At 41.4% G+C, this 18,474-nt stretch overlaps 1 protein-coding gene and 1 long non-coding RNA gene across 4 annotated transcripts in view; one reads left to right on the forward strand and one right to left on the reverse strand.

Moving 5' to 3' along the window:
• LOC134347966 (uncharacterized) overlaps positions 1–16,134 on the reverse strand; it is an 86,713-nt gene extending 70,579 nt beyond the window's left edge. For both annotated transcript variants that reach the window (XR_010018309.1, XR_010018310.1), the window contains exon 1: positions 15,840–16,134. This is a non-coding gene — a long non-coding RNA (uncharacterized LOC134347966). The remainder of the gene's footprint in view (positions 1–15,839) is intronic.
• Positions 1–18,474, forward strand: part of stxbp6 (syntaxin binding protein 6 (amisyn)) — a 395,650-nt gene extending 377,176 nt beyond the window's left edge. Inside the window, exon 6 of one of the 2 annotated variants that reach the window (XM_063050629.1) lies at positions 16,823–18,470. In XM_063050629.1, coding sequence (XP_062906699.1) covers positions 16,823–16,846 — 24 coding nt within the window. In that variant the 3' untranslated portion in view covers positions 16,847–18,470. Of the gene's footprint in view, positions 1–16,822 lie in introns of both variants that reach the window. The other variant, XM_063050637.1, reaches the window with a different exon arrangement.

Genomic DNA, 18,474 nt, shown 5'->3' on the forward strand with positions numbered 1-18,474 from the left:
ATCAGTCCCTAGTAGATTATGGCTCATATTGGGGAGAAATGCAACAAATTTCAGGAGAATATATAAACAATTGGCAAATAATGTCCAACACACATAAGTGTGTGAGGTAATTTAGGGAAAATAGGAAGATCACTTTTTCCTGAAGATGTGAGTATAGATTGGGTAGAGGAACCTGGAGATCTTTCAGAACAAATATTCCTATTGCTAAATGTTGCTTCACACTTTATGCAATCCACAAGGAAATCAGACCAAGTATCCTGGTTTGCTTCTGGAGGAATATTTTTAAAAGTACTTAAGTTATGCTAAATCTAGCATGATGTTGGCTAGTCCCACACTTGGAGCAGTACAGAAGATTTTGGTTACCGTATTATAGAATGGATATAGTACAGTGGATAAAATTAAATGTGCAAAGGGAAGGATTGATGAACTGGGTTTATTTGTTTTTGAGAAAAGAAGTCCAGTGGTCAAAGGTATGAAGAATTCTGATAGAGTGGAACAGAGAGTGTGCGGATTTGCAGGGAACCACCCAAATAATGACAGCCAATCTGTCAATGGGTGTGTGTGTGTGTGTGTGTGTGTGTGTTTGTTTATAAAGCTCACTGTCTGGCACTCAATAAAGGGAATGTTGAGTAAGCAAATGTGAGGAAAGGGAATTGACTGTCACAGTGACAGGTGTAAATCAGAAAAGATTGGAGACCTGAGTAGACCATAAATCTGGCGTTGGCTGGTTGCATGAATGGTTTGTTTTTCAGCTGTTCAAGACGGATACCATAGATTCTTCTTACCAAAATGAGGCTTCTGTTGTTTCAGTTTAGAAAAGAGAAGGCTTTATTCTGTTTGTTTGGCCTACTGACAGTCTCAAGAAAACTAGAAGAGTCCAAATAGTTAATAACCTGAATGCTTTAATGTAACTGTGTTTTAAAAATAGGTAATGACATCACAATGAATTATGACATGATTTAATTATGTTTGACAGCTACTTGCTCTGAATCATTATTTTGCACTAGAATATGTTTGTATTCCCATGATATTAAATTATGTTAATTCCCATCGTCCTTGAAAATTTCTCAACCCGATATCCTTGCTTGCATCAATGTGTTGATAAAAATTGATGTAGGCAGTATTCCACTGGAGCAATGTTTTGATTTAAAAAAAAGCAAAATATGCCCTTTTTTAAAGGTTGAATTTAAAATGAATGTTAATCTTTAAATAGGATGCAAAAAAATTGCAGATTGGGCAAATGTATTTAATAGGGAGCTAGTTTGAAACTGCAAATTATGTTGTGTTGATAATGTTTAACTCTTGCCACAATGGTGCCTATAGCCAAGTTAGGGGGTTGCTGTTAATGGACTCTAATGCAACTTCCAGTACTTGTGTGTTAATTTTGGAACATTATTTTGCAAGCACTGAGCCTAACAGAGTTTTAGGCGAATGAACTGAAAAAGAGAAATGTTTTGTCTAAGGCCACTTAGCCCAACCGGTTCATGCAGGCATTTGTAATCTCCTCTTTCTCATCTTTCCTCAGCTCCCTTCATCACAATGGACTATTGTATCTTCATGTTTGTTCAGCCTGCCCTTAAATGTTTCTGCACCGTTCACCATCAGCAATGAGTTTAACACGCTGACAAGAGAAAATCTGCAGATACTGGTGTAACGTTCAGTTATATTGGCTCGTGTATGTCTAGGGGAAATCCAGCCCAGCACCCACCTCAACACTCCCCACAGGGTCAGTTGCCACCCGAATCAATCACAAACATCAATCATCAGCCAGCACACCCAGTAAATTTTAACAAATACACTTTATAGATATTACTAATTCTATGACATTAATATACATTTGATACAGAGAGGACAGTAATGAAAAAAAAAGGCGCCAACACTTATCAAAGTCCAAGTTCTTCGCGCGCTACCGTTGGAGCTCAATTTGACTTCAGACGACCACCCGAATTCCGTCAACTCACGGCTCGGGACCACTCTGAGTGATCGACCGGAGCCTCTCCACACGTCCGCGGTCCTCCTCGTCTCTCCTCCGACTCCCCCCCCCAAAACTCAGTCCACAGTCATATCATACTGCATGGTATCCGAAAACAAAACGATACATAACCACCCATTGGCTAATAGAATCCTGTTATCTCATTTTAAAGTAAAACAAACTGTTAGCGCAAATTCTCTTCAGCGTTAAAGCACAACAAAGCCGCATTCCCCAGATTAACATAACAAAGTCGCCATTTTAAATGTAACAAAAGAAAGACCCCGTACACTGGAAATCCAAGCAACACACACAAAATGCTGGAGGACTTGACTCTATACTTTTTTTCCATAGATGCTGCCTGACCTGCTGAGTTCTCCAGCATTTTGTATGTGTTGCTTAACACTCTGACTAACTGCTGTTTGGGCAAGGAAGTTTTAAGTTTTTGGCAGCCTTTCATACTGTGTACACAGAAATCTGATGTGATTGTGCGGTTTTGCTACAAATAAATAGACTGGATTAGAATATATTGTGAGAATAATGGCATGTGACCAAGACAGAGTGGTGATTAAATAGTTTACAATTAGCTGAGATGCAGCTAGTTTGTGGCGGGACAAAACATCCCAATGAATCAATTGAAAGTCTCAGCTAAAGAAAACATTGTTAATAAAAGTCATTCTGTTGACCTCTGTGGCTTCTCATTGAGGAAGTTCAGCTATAATTAATTTGTTGTATCGTAATTTTCTCAGTAAATATTGTGTTTTTTATTTGCACTTTTCATCTAGGTGAAGCATGTGCGTACTGCTTTCTAAGAATGAAATTAATTGAGCATATTATTTTCACATTGAACTCGTTTTACTATAAGTATGTCATCAATCTGAGCTCAAGTCACAGAGATAAAAGATGAGTGTTTAACCCACTGCACCATGCAATTACTGGCAGAGGCACCTTGAGGGGCCATTTGGATTAGTTACCTCATCAGCTGCTGCTGCTGGACTTTTGTCGTGATTTGCTGATGACCATCTGGCAGTATATTTAACTTCCCAACGTGAACAGCAGCAACAGCTTCCATCTGCAGAGCCTCTAATATCCCTAAACAAATACTGAAGTGCTTTATAGGTATTTCACTGAGCAACCGAAAAAAAACCACAAAGGCAGACGAGGAGACAAAAATTTAGTCGAAGTTTTAAGGACAAATAAAAGGGAGGGATTTCCAGTTGCAGCCTTAGCATTTAAAGGTTTGGATAATCCAAAGACGAATCAAAGGATTTGCTGTATAATTCTGTATTTATTTTCTCTCTTGATTAGATCTCATCCCCTTGATACCTATTATTGTTTGCCACAACAGCTGGCACCCAAGTTTCTTGTCTGTTTTTTCCCCTGTACTAGTGCCTGATTTGAATGTCTCATTATAAATTCCCTCAAACTTTCCCCTTGACGATGGATTGGATGGAGAATTCAGTTAAGAATCACAGGCAAGTGTGAGTTGAATTACTCCTTGATAGGCCATGCTTGTATGATGAGATGTTTTGTAAACTGACATTATTTTTCAAGCCAGGTCACATTTGACACTTTTAACATGCATTACTTCATGACTGAACAATGAATCCCATCATTAAGTTTCATAGGATGACATTGTCACTCCCATTGCGTTCCACATTTTAAAATTCATAGTGTTTTGAATCCTGAGACCTCCAACAGCTCTTGTTGTCATTAGAAGGTGGAGAAATAGCAGGTTCAAGTTTAATTGACAGTCATGCATGAATACAGCCAAATGAAACAGTGTTACTCCAGGGCCAAGGTGTAAAACACAGCACCAATAGTCACACACAGCACAAGGAACATATAACACAAATAAGATAGCAGTAAAATATAGTTACACACAAAAATATATTTTCCAAGTCCCCGAGTCCATCAATGATGCAGCAGTCTGCAGTTGAACACAATATGGTTGTCTTCTACCAAGCGAACACTGGGAGGGTGGGGAGCACCGACTCCAGCACGGATGCTGTGCAACACTGCCTTCGGCACTCTGGTGGGCACTCAACTTAAATCCCCCCCCCCCAAGTGACTGCAAACAGGCAATACCACAGATTGAGGTCTGACCTCACTACGACTGATGCCACACAGCTCCCCCACTGTTCGCCAATAAACCAATGAATCGGACTTGCAGCATTCCGCACCACCAATGTGCAACAGGTTCTTGATCACAAGAAAAGCAACTAAGATGATCACTCTGTGTTAGACTACACACTTCCGTTGCACAACAGTGCCTCTCTGTCACAGGTAGTACCACAGCCTGCACCAATTTCTCCACTAACAAACAACTCACTGGCGGGGTAGGCCTGCAGTACTTTGAAGTTCTTAACGTCCAGCTGGGGCTTGAGATCGAGAAAAATACATTAAAAAAAGATAATACAGTTGGTAGAAGCCACTGCAACCGAGCATACCGCCATCATTACCAGAAGCAATGATTAAGGCAGCCTCAAAAACATTTTCTTTGATATAAACTTGAAATTCAGTGATTTAATGTTTAGCAATTGTGTTATTGGTGAAAAACTAACATATCCTGATCAGCAACAGAAAATGTTCTGATAATGTAGATTTATATAGAAACATAGAAACATAGAAAATAGGTGCAGGAGTAGGCCATTTGGCCCTTCGAGCCTGCACCGCCATTTATTATGATCATGGCTGATCATCCAACTCAGAACCCCGCCCCAGCCTTCCCTCCATACCCCCTGACCCCCGTAGCCACAAGGGCCATATCTAACTCCCTCTTAAATATAGCCAATGAACTGGCCTCAACTGTTTCCTGTGGCAGAGAATTCCACAGATTCACCACTCTCTGTGTGAAGAAGTTTTTCCTAATCTCGGTCCTAAAAGGCTTCCCCTCTATCCTCAAACTGTGGCCCCTCGTTCTGGACTTCCCCAACATCGGGAACAATCTTCCTGCATCTAGCCTGTCCAATCCCTTTAGGATCTTATACGTTTCAATCAGATCCCCCCTCAATCGTCTAAATTCCAATGAGTACAAGCCCAGTTCATCCAGTCTTTCTTCATATGAAAGTCCTGCCATCCCAGGAATCAATCTGGTGAACCTTCTTTGTACTCCCTCTATGGCAAGGATGCCTTTCCTCAGATTAGGGGACCAAAACTGCACACAATACTCCAGGTGTGGTCTCACCAAGGCCTTGTACAACTGCAGTAGTACCTCCCTGCTCCTGTACTCGAATCCTCTCGCTATAAATGCCAGCATACCATTCGCCTTTTTCACCGCCTGCTGTACCTGCATGCCCACTTTCAATGACTGGTGTATAATGACACCCAGGTCTCGTTGCACCTCCCCTTTTCCTAATCAGCCACCATTCAGATAATAATCTGTTTTCCTATTTTTGCCACCAAAGTGGATAACTTCACATTTATCCACATTAAATTGCATCTGCCATGAGTTTGCCCACTCACCCAACCTATCCAAGTCACCCTGCATCCTCTTAGCATCCTCCTCACAGCTAACACTGCCACCCAGCTTTGTGTCATCCGCAAACTTGGAGATGCTGCATTTAATTCCCTCATCCATGTCATTAATATATATGGTAAACAACTGGGGTCCCAGCACTGAGCCTTGCAGTACCCCACTAGTCACCGCCTGCCATTCTGAAAAGGTCCCGTTTATTCCCACTCTTTGCTTCCTGTCTGCTAACCAATTCTCCACCCACACCAATACCTTACCCCCAATACCGTGTGCTTTAAGTTTGCACACTAATCTCCTGTGTGGGACCTTGTCAAAAGCCTTTTGAAAATCCAAATATACCACATCCACTGGTTCTCCCCTATCCACTCTACTAGTTACATCCTCAAAAAATTCTATGAGATTCGTCAGACATGATTTTCCTTTCACAAATCCATGCTGACTTTGTCCAATGATTTCACCGCTTTCCAAATGTGCTGTTATCACATCCTTGATAACTGACTCCAGCAGTTTCCCCACCACCGACATTAGGCTAACGGGTCTATAATTCCCCGGTTTCTCTCTCCCTCCTTTTTTAAAAAGTGGGGTTACATTAGCCACCCTCCAATCCTCAGGAACTAGTCCAGAATCTAACGAGTTTTGAAAAATTATCACTAATGCATCCACTATTTCTTGGGCTACTTCCTTAAGCACTCTAGGATGCAGACCATCTGGCCCTGGGGATTTATCTGCCTTCAATCCCTTCAATTTACCTAACACCATTTCCCTACTAACATGTATTTCGCTCAGTTCCTCCATCTCACTGGACCCTCTGTCCCCTACTATTTCTGGAAGATTATTTATGTCCTCCTTAGTGAAGACAGAACCAAAGTAATTATTCAATTGGTCTGCCATGTCCTTGCTCCCCATAATCAATTCACCTGTTTCTGTCTGTAGGGGACCTACATTTGTCTTTACCAGTCTTTTCCTTTTTACATATCTATAAAAGCTTTTACAGTCCGTTTTTATGTTCCCTGCCAGTTTTCTCTCATAATCTTTTTTCCCCTTCCTAATTAAGCCCTTTGTCCTCCTCTGCTGAACTCTGAATTTCTCCCAGTCCTCAGGTGAGCCACTTTCTCTGGCTAATTTGTATGCTTCTTCTTTGGAATTGATACTATCCCTAATTTCTCTTGTCAGCCACGGGTGCACTACCTTCCTTGATTTATTCTTTTGCCAAACTGGGATGAACAATTGTTGTAGTTCATCCATGCAACCTTTAAATGCTTGCCATTGCATATCCACCGTCAATCCTTTAAGTGTCATTTGCCAGTCTATCTTAGCTAATTCACGTCTCATACCTTCAAAGTTACCCCTCTTCAAGTTCAGAACCTTTGTTTCTGAATTAACTATGTCACTCTCCATCTTAATGAAGAATTCCACCATATTATGGTCACTCTTACCCAAGTGGCCTCTCACGACAAGATCGCTAATTAACCCTTCCTCATTGCTCAAAACCCAGTCCAGAATAGCCTGCTCTCTAGTTGGTTCCTCAACATGTTGGTTCAAAAAACCATCCCGCATAATCTCGGGATTACTGCCTGTGCCACGCGACAGTGAGAGTAGGAATGCGATGAGGTGGAGGATAAATGCGTGGCTGAGGGACTGGAGCAGGGGGCAGGGATTCAAGTTTTTGGATCATTGGGACCTCTTTTGGCGCAGGCATGACCTGTACAAAAAGGACGGGTTACACTTGAATCCTAGGGGGACCAATATCCTGGCAGGGAGATTAGCGGGGGCTACTGAGGTGACTTTAAACTTGAATGGTTGGGGGGTGGGAATCAAATTAAAGAGGCTAGGTGTGAGTAGGTTAATTCACAACAGGGGGATGGGAACCAGTGCAGAGAGACAGAGGGGTGGAAAGTGAGGGTAGAAGCAAAAAGTACTAAGGAGAAAAGTAAAAGTGGCAGGCCGACAAATCCAGGGCAAGCATTAAAAAGGTCCACTTTTCAACATAATTGTATAAGGGCTAAGAGAGTTGTAAAAGAACGCCTGAAGGCTTTGTGTGTCAATGCAAGGAGCATTCGTAATAAGGTGGATGAATTGAAAGTGCAGATTGTTATTAATGATTATGATATAGTTGGGATCACAGAGACATGGCTCCAGGGTGACCAGGGATGGGAGCTCAACGTTCAGGGATATTCAATATTCAGGAGGGATAGACATGAAGGAAGAGGAGGTGGGGTGGCATTGCTGGTTAAAGAAGAGATTAGCGCAATAGAAGGGAAGGACATAAGCCGGGAAGATGTGGAATCGATATGGGTAGAGCTGCGTAACACTAAGGAGCAGAAGACGCTGGTGGGAGTTGTGTACAGGCCACCTAACAGTATTAGTGAGGTCGGAGATGGTATTAAACAGGAAATTAGAAATGTGTGCAATAAAGGAACAGCAGTTATAATGGGTGACTTCAATCTACATGTAGATTGGGTGAACCAAATTGGTAAAGGTGCTGAGGAAGAGGATTTCTTGGAATGTATGCGGGATCGTTTTTTAAACCAACATGTCGAGGAACCAACTAGAGAGCAGGCTATTCGGGACTGGGTTTTGAGCAATGAGGAAGGGTTAATTAGCGATCTTGTCGTGAGAGGCCCCTTGGGTAAGAGTGACCATAATATGGTGGAATTTTTCATTAAGATGGAGAGTGACATAGTTAATTCAGAAACAAAGGTTCTGATTAGCACATTTAGCTTATATTTCTGATGTTGCTTTGATTCCTTTGGAAAGAAAGCAGAAAAACTTTTGAGAAAAGGCAGCATCAATGGAGAGAGAATCAGAGTGAACCTTGATGAGTACCTATACCATTTCCTATCTGTTTCTCAAAGTCTTGCATGTGCAGTTCACTGCTCAATTAAACCATAAGTGATAGGAGCGAATTAGGCCACTCGGTCTAAGTCTGCTCTGCTTTTTTATTATGCCTGATCCATTTTCCCTCTCAATCGCATTCTCCTGCCTTCATCCCGTAACCTTTCACATCCTGACCAATGAAGAACCTATCAATCTCCGTCTTAAATGCACCCAGAGATCTGCCCTCCACATCCACATGTGACAACAAATTCAACAGATTCACCACCCTCTGGCGAAGGAAATTCCTCCTCATCTCCATTCTAAATGGAGTTCCCTCTATTCTGAGGCTGTGCTCTCCTTTCCTAGTCTCTCCTACTACAGAGAACATCCTCTCCACATCTACTCTATCTAGGCCTTTCCAACATTTGATTGGTTTCAATGAGATTCCCCCCTCATTCTACTAATTTCCAGTGAGTACAGGTCCATACCATTAAACGCTCCTCATACGATTACCCTTTTATTTCCAGAATCATTCTTGTGAAAATCCTCTGCACCCTCTCAAATGTCAGCACGTCCTTTCTTAGTTAGATAAAGGGCTTTAAAGTACTCACAGTACTCCAAGTGAGGCCTCACCAATGCCTTCTGAAGCCTCTGCATTACATACTTGCTTTTATACTCTAGTCCCGCTGAAATGAATGCTAACATTGCATTTGCCTTCCTTACCACAGAATCGACCTGCAAGTTAACCTTTAAGGAATCCTGCACTAGGACTCACAAATCCCTTTGTACTTCAAATTTCTGAATTGTCTCCCCATTTAGAAAATAATCTACGCCTTTCTTCCTTCTAGCAAAGTGCATGATCAAACACTTCCCAACACTATTTCATCTGCCATTTCCTTGCCCATTCTCCTAACCTGTCGAAGTCCTTCTGCACCCTATCTGCTTCCTGAACACTATCTGGCCCTTCACCACAAACTTGGCGACAAAGCCATCAGTTCCATCATCCAAATCACTGACATACAATGTAAAAAGAAGTGGTCTCAACACTGACCCCTGTGAAACCCACCAGTCATCGGCAGCCAAGCAGAAAATGCTCTCTTTATACCCCTTTCTTTTCTTCCTGCCAATCAGCCAATCTTCTATCCATGCTAGTATATTTCCTGTAAAATTATTGGCTCTTATTTTGTTGAGCAGCCTCATGTGTGGCACCTTGTCAAAGGCCTTCTGAGAATCCAAGTAAACAACGTCCACCAGTTCTCCTTTGTCTATCTTGCTTGTTATTTCCTCAAAGAATTCTGACAGATTTCTCAGGCAAGATTTTCCCATAAGGAAAACATGTTGACTTTGGCTTATTTTATCATGTGCCTGCAAATACCCTAAGAGTTCGACCTTAATAATAGACTCCCAACATATTTCCCAGGCTAACTGGCCTTTAATTTCCTTTCTTCTGCCTCCTTCCCTTCTTGAAAAGTGGAGTGACATTTGCAATTTTTGAGTCCTCCGGAACCTGCTAGAATCTTGTAATTTTTGAAAGATCATTACCAATGTTTCCACAGTCTCTTCAGCCACCTCTTTCAATACACTGGGGTGTAGTGCATCTGGTCTAGGAGACTTAGCACCTTCAGACCTTTCAGCTTCCCAAGCATGCCTCTATAATTCCCTTTACTACCCTGTAATACTGATACATCTGAGTTTAACTACTCCCTCTCAAATTGCAGGGTGAAGTATCTTATATTATGATCACTGTCTCCTGAGGGTCTCCTTACATTAAGGTCCCTGATCAAATCTGGTTTATTACACAAAACCCAATCCAGAATAGCTTTCCCCTCATAGGCTCAACTACAAGCTGCTCTAAAAAGTAATCTTGTAGTCATTGTACAAACTCTATCTCTTGGTATCCAGCACCAACCTGATTTTTCCCATCTAAATGCACATTAAAATCCCCCATAACTATCGTAACATTGCCCTTTTGACATGCATTTTCTAACTCCTGTTTATAGCCCATATCCTGACTACTATTCGGAGGCCTGTATATAAATCCCATCAGGGTCTTTTTATCCTTGGAGTTTCTTAATCCTTCCTACAAGGATTCTACATCTTCTGATCCTATCTCACTTCCTTCTAAGGATTTGATTTCATTTTTTACCAACAGAGCCACCCCACCCCTACCTGCCTGTCCTTTTGATACAATGCATATCAATGCTTGTTTGGCGGGAGGAGAAGATGGCGGCGCGACGCAGTTCGCAGCGGCCACTCCGGTGGTGATGTCTGTTATTTGTCAAGTAGGGCGCCATGCACAATCCTGATTTGATGGAAACGGACGTGAGAGCACAGAGGAACATCTGGAGAAACTTCTGAAATGCCTGCTTCGCTGCTGCTGCTGCTGTGTGGTCCAGAATCTCCGGAGGAGAAGGCCCCGAGTGCTCGGTTTTGCTTGTTGCTTGGCGGCCAGGGTGAGGTCAAAGCGCTCGGCAGAGGATGGTGCTCAGAGAGGCTGTATCGGAGGGTCTGGTCAGAGGCTCGAAGTTTTTGGACTGACTCACAGTCACCTGCTTCCAATGCATCAGCAAGTTGTCGGCGCTTGGAGGTTCATGGCAGGGAGAGTTTCTCCCTTCCGCCACCTGCGTTAGATGATGAGTCGATTGGGACTTTGAGACTTTTTTTTAAACCGTGCCCATGGTCTGCTCTTTATCAAATTATGGTATTGCTTTGCATTGTTGTAACTATATGTTATAATTATGTGGTTTTGTCAGTTTTAGTCTTGGTTTGTCCTGTTTTTTTTTGTGATATCATTCTGGAGGAACATTGTATCATTTTTTAATGCATGCATTTCTAAATGACAATAAATGAGGACTGAGTGTCCTCATAATCTAATCTAATCTAATCTAATATTTTTGGATGTTCAGCTTCCAACTATGAGTGTCTTTCAGTCACAACTCAGTAATGCCCACATCATACCTATTGATCTCTAACTAGAAATCATCTAGATAATTGAGCCAGTTTACAGATTTTGCTTGCTTTAAATTAAACCTGGGTCATAGCGTCACAGAAGTACATAAGAGAAACAGGCCCATCTAGTCCATGCCAAAACCATTTAAACTGCCTTCTCCCAGCAGCCTGCACTGGCACCATAGCCATCCATACCCTACCATCCATGTATCTATCCAAACTTCTCTTAAATGTTGAAATTAACCTCATGTGCATCACTTGTGTTGGTAGCTGATTCCATGCTCTCATGACCCCCTGAGCGAAGAAGTTTCCCCTCGTGTTCCCCTTAAACTTTTCACCTTTGACTTTAACCCAATGGCCTATGGCTGTAGTTCCATCCAACCTCAGTGGAAAAAGTCTGCTTGCATTTACCCTCAATATACCCCTCATAATTTTGTATACCTCTATCAAATCTCTGTCTTCTACATTCTAAGTAATACAGTCCTAAAGTATTCAATCTTCCCTTATAACTCAGGTCCTCCGGACCTGGCAACATCCTTGTAAATTTTCTCTGGACTCTTTCACACTTGTTTACATCTTTCCTGTAGGTAGGTGACTAAATCTGCACACAGTACTCCAAATTAGGCCTCACCAATGTCTTATACAACATAGACACTGTTTATTTTCCATTAGACATTTTGTTACTGTTGTGAAATACCAGTCAATGCTTTTACCTGTGCAACATACTGTTAATCAAATAGTTAAGTGAATGCAGAATGACAGTATCTTTGATCTGTATGCAGATTTTGGACATGCTCCTTAACATCAGGATTACATGTCCGTGCATGATGTTTTGGTTTCATTAGTTACCTTAGTTCATTTGTTATAGTAGTTGCTAGACGTACTAGTTGTTACTAGTCTCATGCTCATTGTGAGGTCGCAGGAACTATAATTTGTAGTGAGTAACATCCAATTGATAAAGCACGCAGAGCCTATCAAGACTTGCTGCTCAGTTTGAGATTTATTCGTCTATTAAGCAGTTGGCTAGGGCCAATAAAAGAATGTTAAGCAGCTATTGGGTGAGTTGACATAGGTAGAGTGGGAAACTGAAACTTTACCTCAAGAGGCTTTAGTGAGGAGAGGTAGAGACTAAGGTACCGGAGGCTATTGTTGGAGTGGTCATTGCTGGAGAGGCCATTGCATGAAAAGGCAATTCTGGAAAATCTGTTGTATTAGTACAGTTGTGTAAAGGTAACTCAGTGGCATGAGAGAGGAACGGGCCAAAGTTGATAGGAAAGGGACATTAGCTGGGATGATGGCAGAGCAGCAATGGCTGGAGATTCTTGGAGCAATCTGGAAGGTGCAGGATAGGTTCATCCCGAAGAAGGAATAATATTCTAAGGGAGGAGGAGGCATGAAAGCAAAAGAGAAGGCACACAATATAGCAAAAGGTAGTGGGAAGCTACAGGATTGGGAAACTTCTAAAAACCAACAGGAGGCCATTAAAAAAGCAATAAGCAGAGAAAAGATGAAATATGCATGTAAGTGAGCTAATAATATGAAAAAAAGATACCAAAAGGTTTTTAGACATATAAATCATCATAGCTTGTCACACCAGCCAGCCAGCCACTCTAGTGTTGTTTGGTTGATGTTGAGTAGGTCAGTGTCAGCTAAATCAGGTGGGAGTGGGAAGTTGCACAGAACGTGTTCAATGTTCTGCACCCTTTCACCACATTCACAGGATTTGCTGGTCTCTAAACCCCACTTCACCATATTGTCTCCCATCCTACAATCTCTCGTTCTGGCTCTGTTGAGAGTGCACCATTTCCGTCTGTCAAACTGTGCCCCATCTGACAACCTTTCTGTGGGGTTTTGTATTTGCACTGTATTTGGTGGGGTTCTGGCTTCTGTTTGTTGCCAGAGGTCAATCCTGTATGTTTGGAGGAATGTTCCGTGCGGTCGTTCTTCCACTGTCACACTGTCACAAAGCTTTTCCTTGATTTTAGGTGGTTGGAAACTGGCACATGATGGTGTAGTGGGTGCCGTGGATCCGAGTTCTGTTTACCTTTTTCAATTTTTGTTGTAGTGCGTCTTCAGATCTCTGGGGGAGCAATGCCTGCCAGTCTGTAAATGATGTTAGTGAGTGTGGGGTGCAGTGTGCCCGTGATTATTCAGCAGGCTTTGTTAAGCAACGGGTCTATTTTCTTCGCATGGGCTGATCTGCCCCACACAGGTTCACAGTATTCTGCAGGTGCATAGCAGAGTGCTAGGGCAGTTGATCGAATTGTGTGAGCATTAGCTCCCCATTTCGTACCTGCTTATTTTTTCAAGAGAGAATTGCGACAGTCAATTTACCCTTGGAGTTTTTTGATGTGCGTGGCAAATGAGAGCATCCTATCCACTGTTACACCCAGGTACATTGGAGTCGGAAGGTGTTCAAGCTCCTTCCCACACTAGAAGATCTTGAGTTTCCGAGTTGCTTCTCGATTCCTCAGGTGGAATGCACACACTTGAGTTTTTGATAGATTTGGGTTCAGAGACCATTTTTCATAATACTGCTTCATTGCTTCAAGGACTGCTGTAAGTCGTACTTCAGCTTCTTGGAAGCAGTTAGCTTGTGTTGCTATGCATAGGTCATCTGGCCACTGGAAAATGATGTTGGAGAGGTAGTAGTGGGGAACAAAGAAATATATAGTTTATCTAATAAGTATTGAAGTATTGAAAGGCCTTGATGGAATGGACGTGCTGAGGAAGTTTCCCACAGTGAGAGAGTCTAGGACCAGAGAGCACATCTTTCTAATCTTCAGAATAAAAGGATGTTTCTTTAGAATGGAGATGAAGAGGAATTTCTTTAGCCAGAAAGTTGTGAATCTGTGGAATTTACTGTCACAGATGGCTGTGGAGACCAAGTCTTTGGGTATATTTAAAGCAAAAGTCAATAGGGTGTCAAATGTTATGGGGAGAAGGCAAGAAAAAGAGGTTGAGTGGAAAATGAAATCAGTCACACTCATCTGGCTGGCCTAATTCTGCTCCTATGTCTTATTGTCTAAACAGCTTGCTTTTAATCATGGGCAGCTTTGCTGATGAGAATTGGATTGCCTGTTTTCAACCAGACAAGTATGGAGTGACAGTAAGCACATTGACCCATGAAGCTTGTTCTTTTCGCAGAATGTGTACAGTCCAGTCATATTCCAGGACTTTGGCCAAATATCTCAAACCTGACGTGTTCCTATAATTTTAAAGTCAACCTCATTTAAAATACCCCACAGCTAAAAGTAACTGATTCTTGGGAAGTTTGATAATTACATCTTTCCTATGAATATCTGAAATGTATTCCCAGCTATTTATCCATTTTACTTAATCAAGAAAATCATATACTTTCATGCACAGGGCCCACTGACCTGACATCTGTCCAACTATTCAGAGCACTCCGACCTGGACTCCAGCTTCTGCCCTTGACTTGTCATTCTTTGCATTAATGGCCATGACAGCATGCCCAAAATATTCAGCAGGATAACACAAGCAACATAACAACTCAAAAACAGCAAAAGAAGCCCCCTTTCTTTGCATGCACACACACATCTCCAAACCCAGTACCTGCTACCTCCAGGCTCTCAGATATTGGACCCAGACACTCAGTCGCAGACTCACAGGTATTGGGTCTCAATCCCAGGACTCAGTGACCGGGTTGGGGGGGGGGGGGTTAGGTAGTCACCAACTCTCAACCCTCTGATCTGCACGGACTTTTGATGCCTGAGTGGACTTGCCAGCCTGGGGGTATCAACAGCCCTCGTCCACAGGGCCATCTGACCTGACATCCATCCATAGTATTAACACTGACCTTCTGCAGCAGACCTTCCCCAGCTCCTGCCCCTGAATTTTCATTTACTGCCCCTGAGCTCATCCCAGTCCCTAAACCCTAACCTTTACACTGTCCCCTAACTCTTTACACTGTTCCCAAAACCATTGCTATGAACCTAAAAGATATAATTAAGTCTGAGCCATGACCTCAACAGATATTACAGCTTGGTACCAACTTGACCAAAAGACAAAGGATTATGGTTTGCATTCAGTAATCCAAGTGCACCCTCACCAGTGTTCAGTACCAGAGCAGGGCAACTCATGCGCAGTCAAGCTCACATGTTTCAAATTAATCTTCGTAAAAAAAGTTATTATGTTTCTTTAGGTTAATAGTTTGCAGATACTGCTCACTGGTTGTCAAACCTAGGTAATTCAAGTGAAAGCTAAGGAACTGTGATATATGGCATGCAGACTATGGAAGGTGTGCAGGAGGTGTTGGTGTTCCCATGTCGTTTCTGCTGGTGCAGTTACCCAAGTAAGTAGTTTCCATGCACCTCGTTGCAGACACGGTCTGAGCATGATGCACCAGTGGTGGCTGAGGAGCTAATTGACTTGACTGCTTTGTCATGAACAGTATTTAGCTCTTGAATATTAAGTTTTGCTTGCCTGGACAACTGGGGAGAGTTCAATCAAACTCCTGTCATTATTCAGAATTGTGCCACTGTCAAATGTCAAAGAAATTGTAGATATTAAAACATAATGAAATCACTTAAACATTTTTAAACAAAATAATTATTAGCTTGTGTGTAACAATCCCTCACACAACTCCATTCAGATGAATCGACTCACCGTTCGTGTCAGGTCCAAGCTGACACTGGTCTGGCAAGCAGGTTCATCACCATTACCATTGGGACCTTGCAGCTCGTTCAGACTCTGCCACAACACTCTGTCCATCCACAGAATACAAACAGGACATGGCCCGCAAAGTTCAGCCAGTAAGTTTGGATGTTGCACCTTGGCACTGAACAGTCTGATAATTCATAATGACAGCAGCTTAGTGTGGCACTGCTGACATCTGCCACGTTCCGGCTCATTTTGCAACATAAATCTTCAGTGAATATATTGGAAGGATTTCTCGCTGTGTGGTATGTATTTGGACTCATGGCCACCTTCCCTACCAGCCATGAATGCCCAAGCCTTCTAAGCAGCAGTGTGAAGTTTTCTGCTGTTAACAGAATTTGTTCGGCTGCAATCAGATTGTTTATACATTGGGAGAGTGAAATGCCAATGAATAAATATGAAGTGACCAGTCTATAAGTAAAACAGTTTGGTGGAAAATAAGTTAAAACAATGTAAACGTATTCCCAAGAGGCTGTAAATGAGCTGATCAGCAGTTGTCATTTATGCTGTGATGTTAATCATTAACCATAGACTTTTCCAATGGATTACCACATTTTAGCATGATTTCTTTAAAAGTCTACTTTATCAGCATTCACAAAGTTTTACATTTTACATGAATTGCCTAATAAAGGCAGAAAATAATAACCAATGTTGTCAATGTTTCACTGAATTTCTCATTGGTGGAGTTCTAAGCGTATTCTAATCAAATCATATTGATTTGTCATTGAGTAACAAATGCAATGGTCTACTTGCATTTATAATTTTTAATGTGGATATTTAACATAAAATTGATAGATCTCTAAGATGTCTACATTCCCCTCATCAAGTGTAATTAATTGCAATGTGGAGTATAATTTATCCTTAAGGTTCCAAAGTTACTAACCATGTATTGCTGAAATTATGATAACACATTTTGTTTTTCTCCCCCACAGCTTGCAATGAAGCACAAATGTTGAGCAGATGCTAAACAAAATGGGAGCTCTATCCGGTGATCGTCACACAGAGATGGAAGTCCAGTATTGTACATTTCCTTTATTGGAAACTTACTCCTTAAACTCTATGCTGCCAATATTAGAATTTGTTTCAATATATTTTTAAACTTTAATCAGCATTGTTGAACAAAACAAATACTAGCTTAATCGTTTTTCATTGTTGTTAGATTTCCAGGCTACTATTGGTCCGCACTAATTACAGACGTAGACTTTCATGTTATGCAGACGGCTTTTAATTAATGTCAATGTTGTTGTATACAATATTATAGATCTCAATTTTTTTTCAAAGAACTTATTTAAAAATCTTGGATAAACATTTGGAATGTGGCTCAGTGGAGTTTTGTAATAGGAACTAGGCTACAATATAGGAATTGGACTTCTCAAACAGCAGTCACAAGATCAGTGACTGAGCAATATAGTGTGTTCATCTTAATGACATGACTCTTCATTTTGAAATCTACCAGTCGTTGTCTTTACAACTGTGAAACCGACACTGGGATATTCTTCCTGACTCGATGGAATAGCTGGATATTACATGGCTGGGAATGCAGTGAAGGAAACTCGAGATCTTTAAACTTATATCTGAAGATTAGCACTAGTATATTATTAAGTAGCAGCTGGACATAAATTGTTTCATTTTGAAGAATGTATCTGTAACATGTCATAAGTTCAGGCAGTTTATGATAGGACTGTCATTTACCTGGTGTTCTAGAGCAGGGAACAGTGTAGAAAAATTGCTCTTGATCTTGTACAACTGTTTTAAATCAAAAGGCAATCCAAATACTTCATATACTTTGTTAATTCTGACTGCAACAGAGTGCGTACTGTGAGGTCCTGTGCCTGTGTGTGGACTCGTGCTCTGACTTTCTGTTTCCAGTCTTAGTTGTCATTAAAAGATTGTACAACATGCCTTATTTGTAAAAAAGAAAGAATACAAATTAATGAATTATTTGAGCAGTACTGTAATTGGTAATTATTTACATTTTTGTTTTAATGGCAGATTTTTTTTGATGGAGTCACCTTGAAATAAATTCCTTGAGATACCCTAGGTTACTCATTCAGGTTGTACATAATAGCTACATGTCTGCAGTCTGCTTTGGGAGAATTCCAATTAAATTAGTAAGCCTCTGCTTCACTCTGTTCACTAGTCATGAAACTAGCACTTGCTGTGTCCGTGTTAATTTCATGTTATTATTTGCAAATGAAATAGCTTCTTTTGTTTGACTAGCTCACAATTTGCTAATGTGGAGCTGCACCCAGAGTCTTTCAGAACCAATTATTTCTGCACACTAAATTGCTGAGAACGCAAGCTGATGGTGTGGGTGGGCCATTCTGTAACCTTGGTAAACAATAAGGATATCAGGTCAGTGAAATGCAAGAAACAAAATTAGTTCAAGGAAGAAATTACTGCTGAGAAAGGGAAAACTATAAGGTTTTCTTTGTTAATTCCTCTCGGAACAATTTCCTACCTGGATGACTCCACCATTTGCAGTTTCATTTTAGTATTCCTGGATCGTAAGGGATTGCAGGGATATAAATCTGCATTAACAGGCTTCTTAGGGCATGAAATAAGAGCACCAGCTTGCTGATGC

This window comes from Mobula hypostoma, chromosome 1 (genome assembly GCF_963921235.1).
Source record: "Mobula hypostoma chromosome 1, sMobHyp1.1, whole genome shotgun sequence".
Lineage (NCBI taxonomy): Eukaryota > Metazoa > Chordata > Chondrichthyes > Myliobatiformes > Myliobatidae > Mobula > Mobula hypostoma.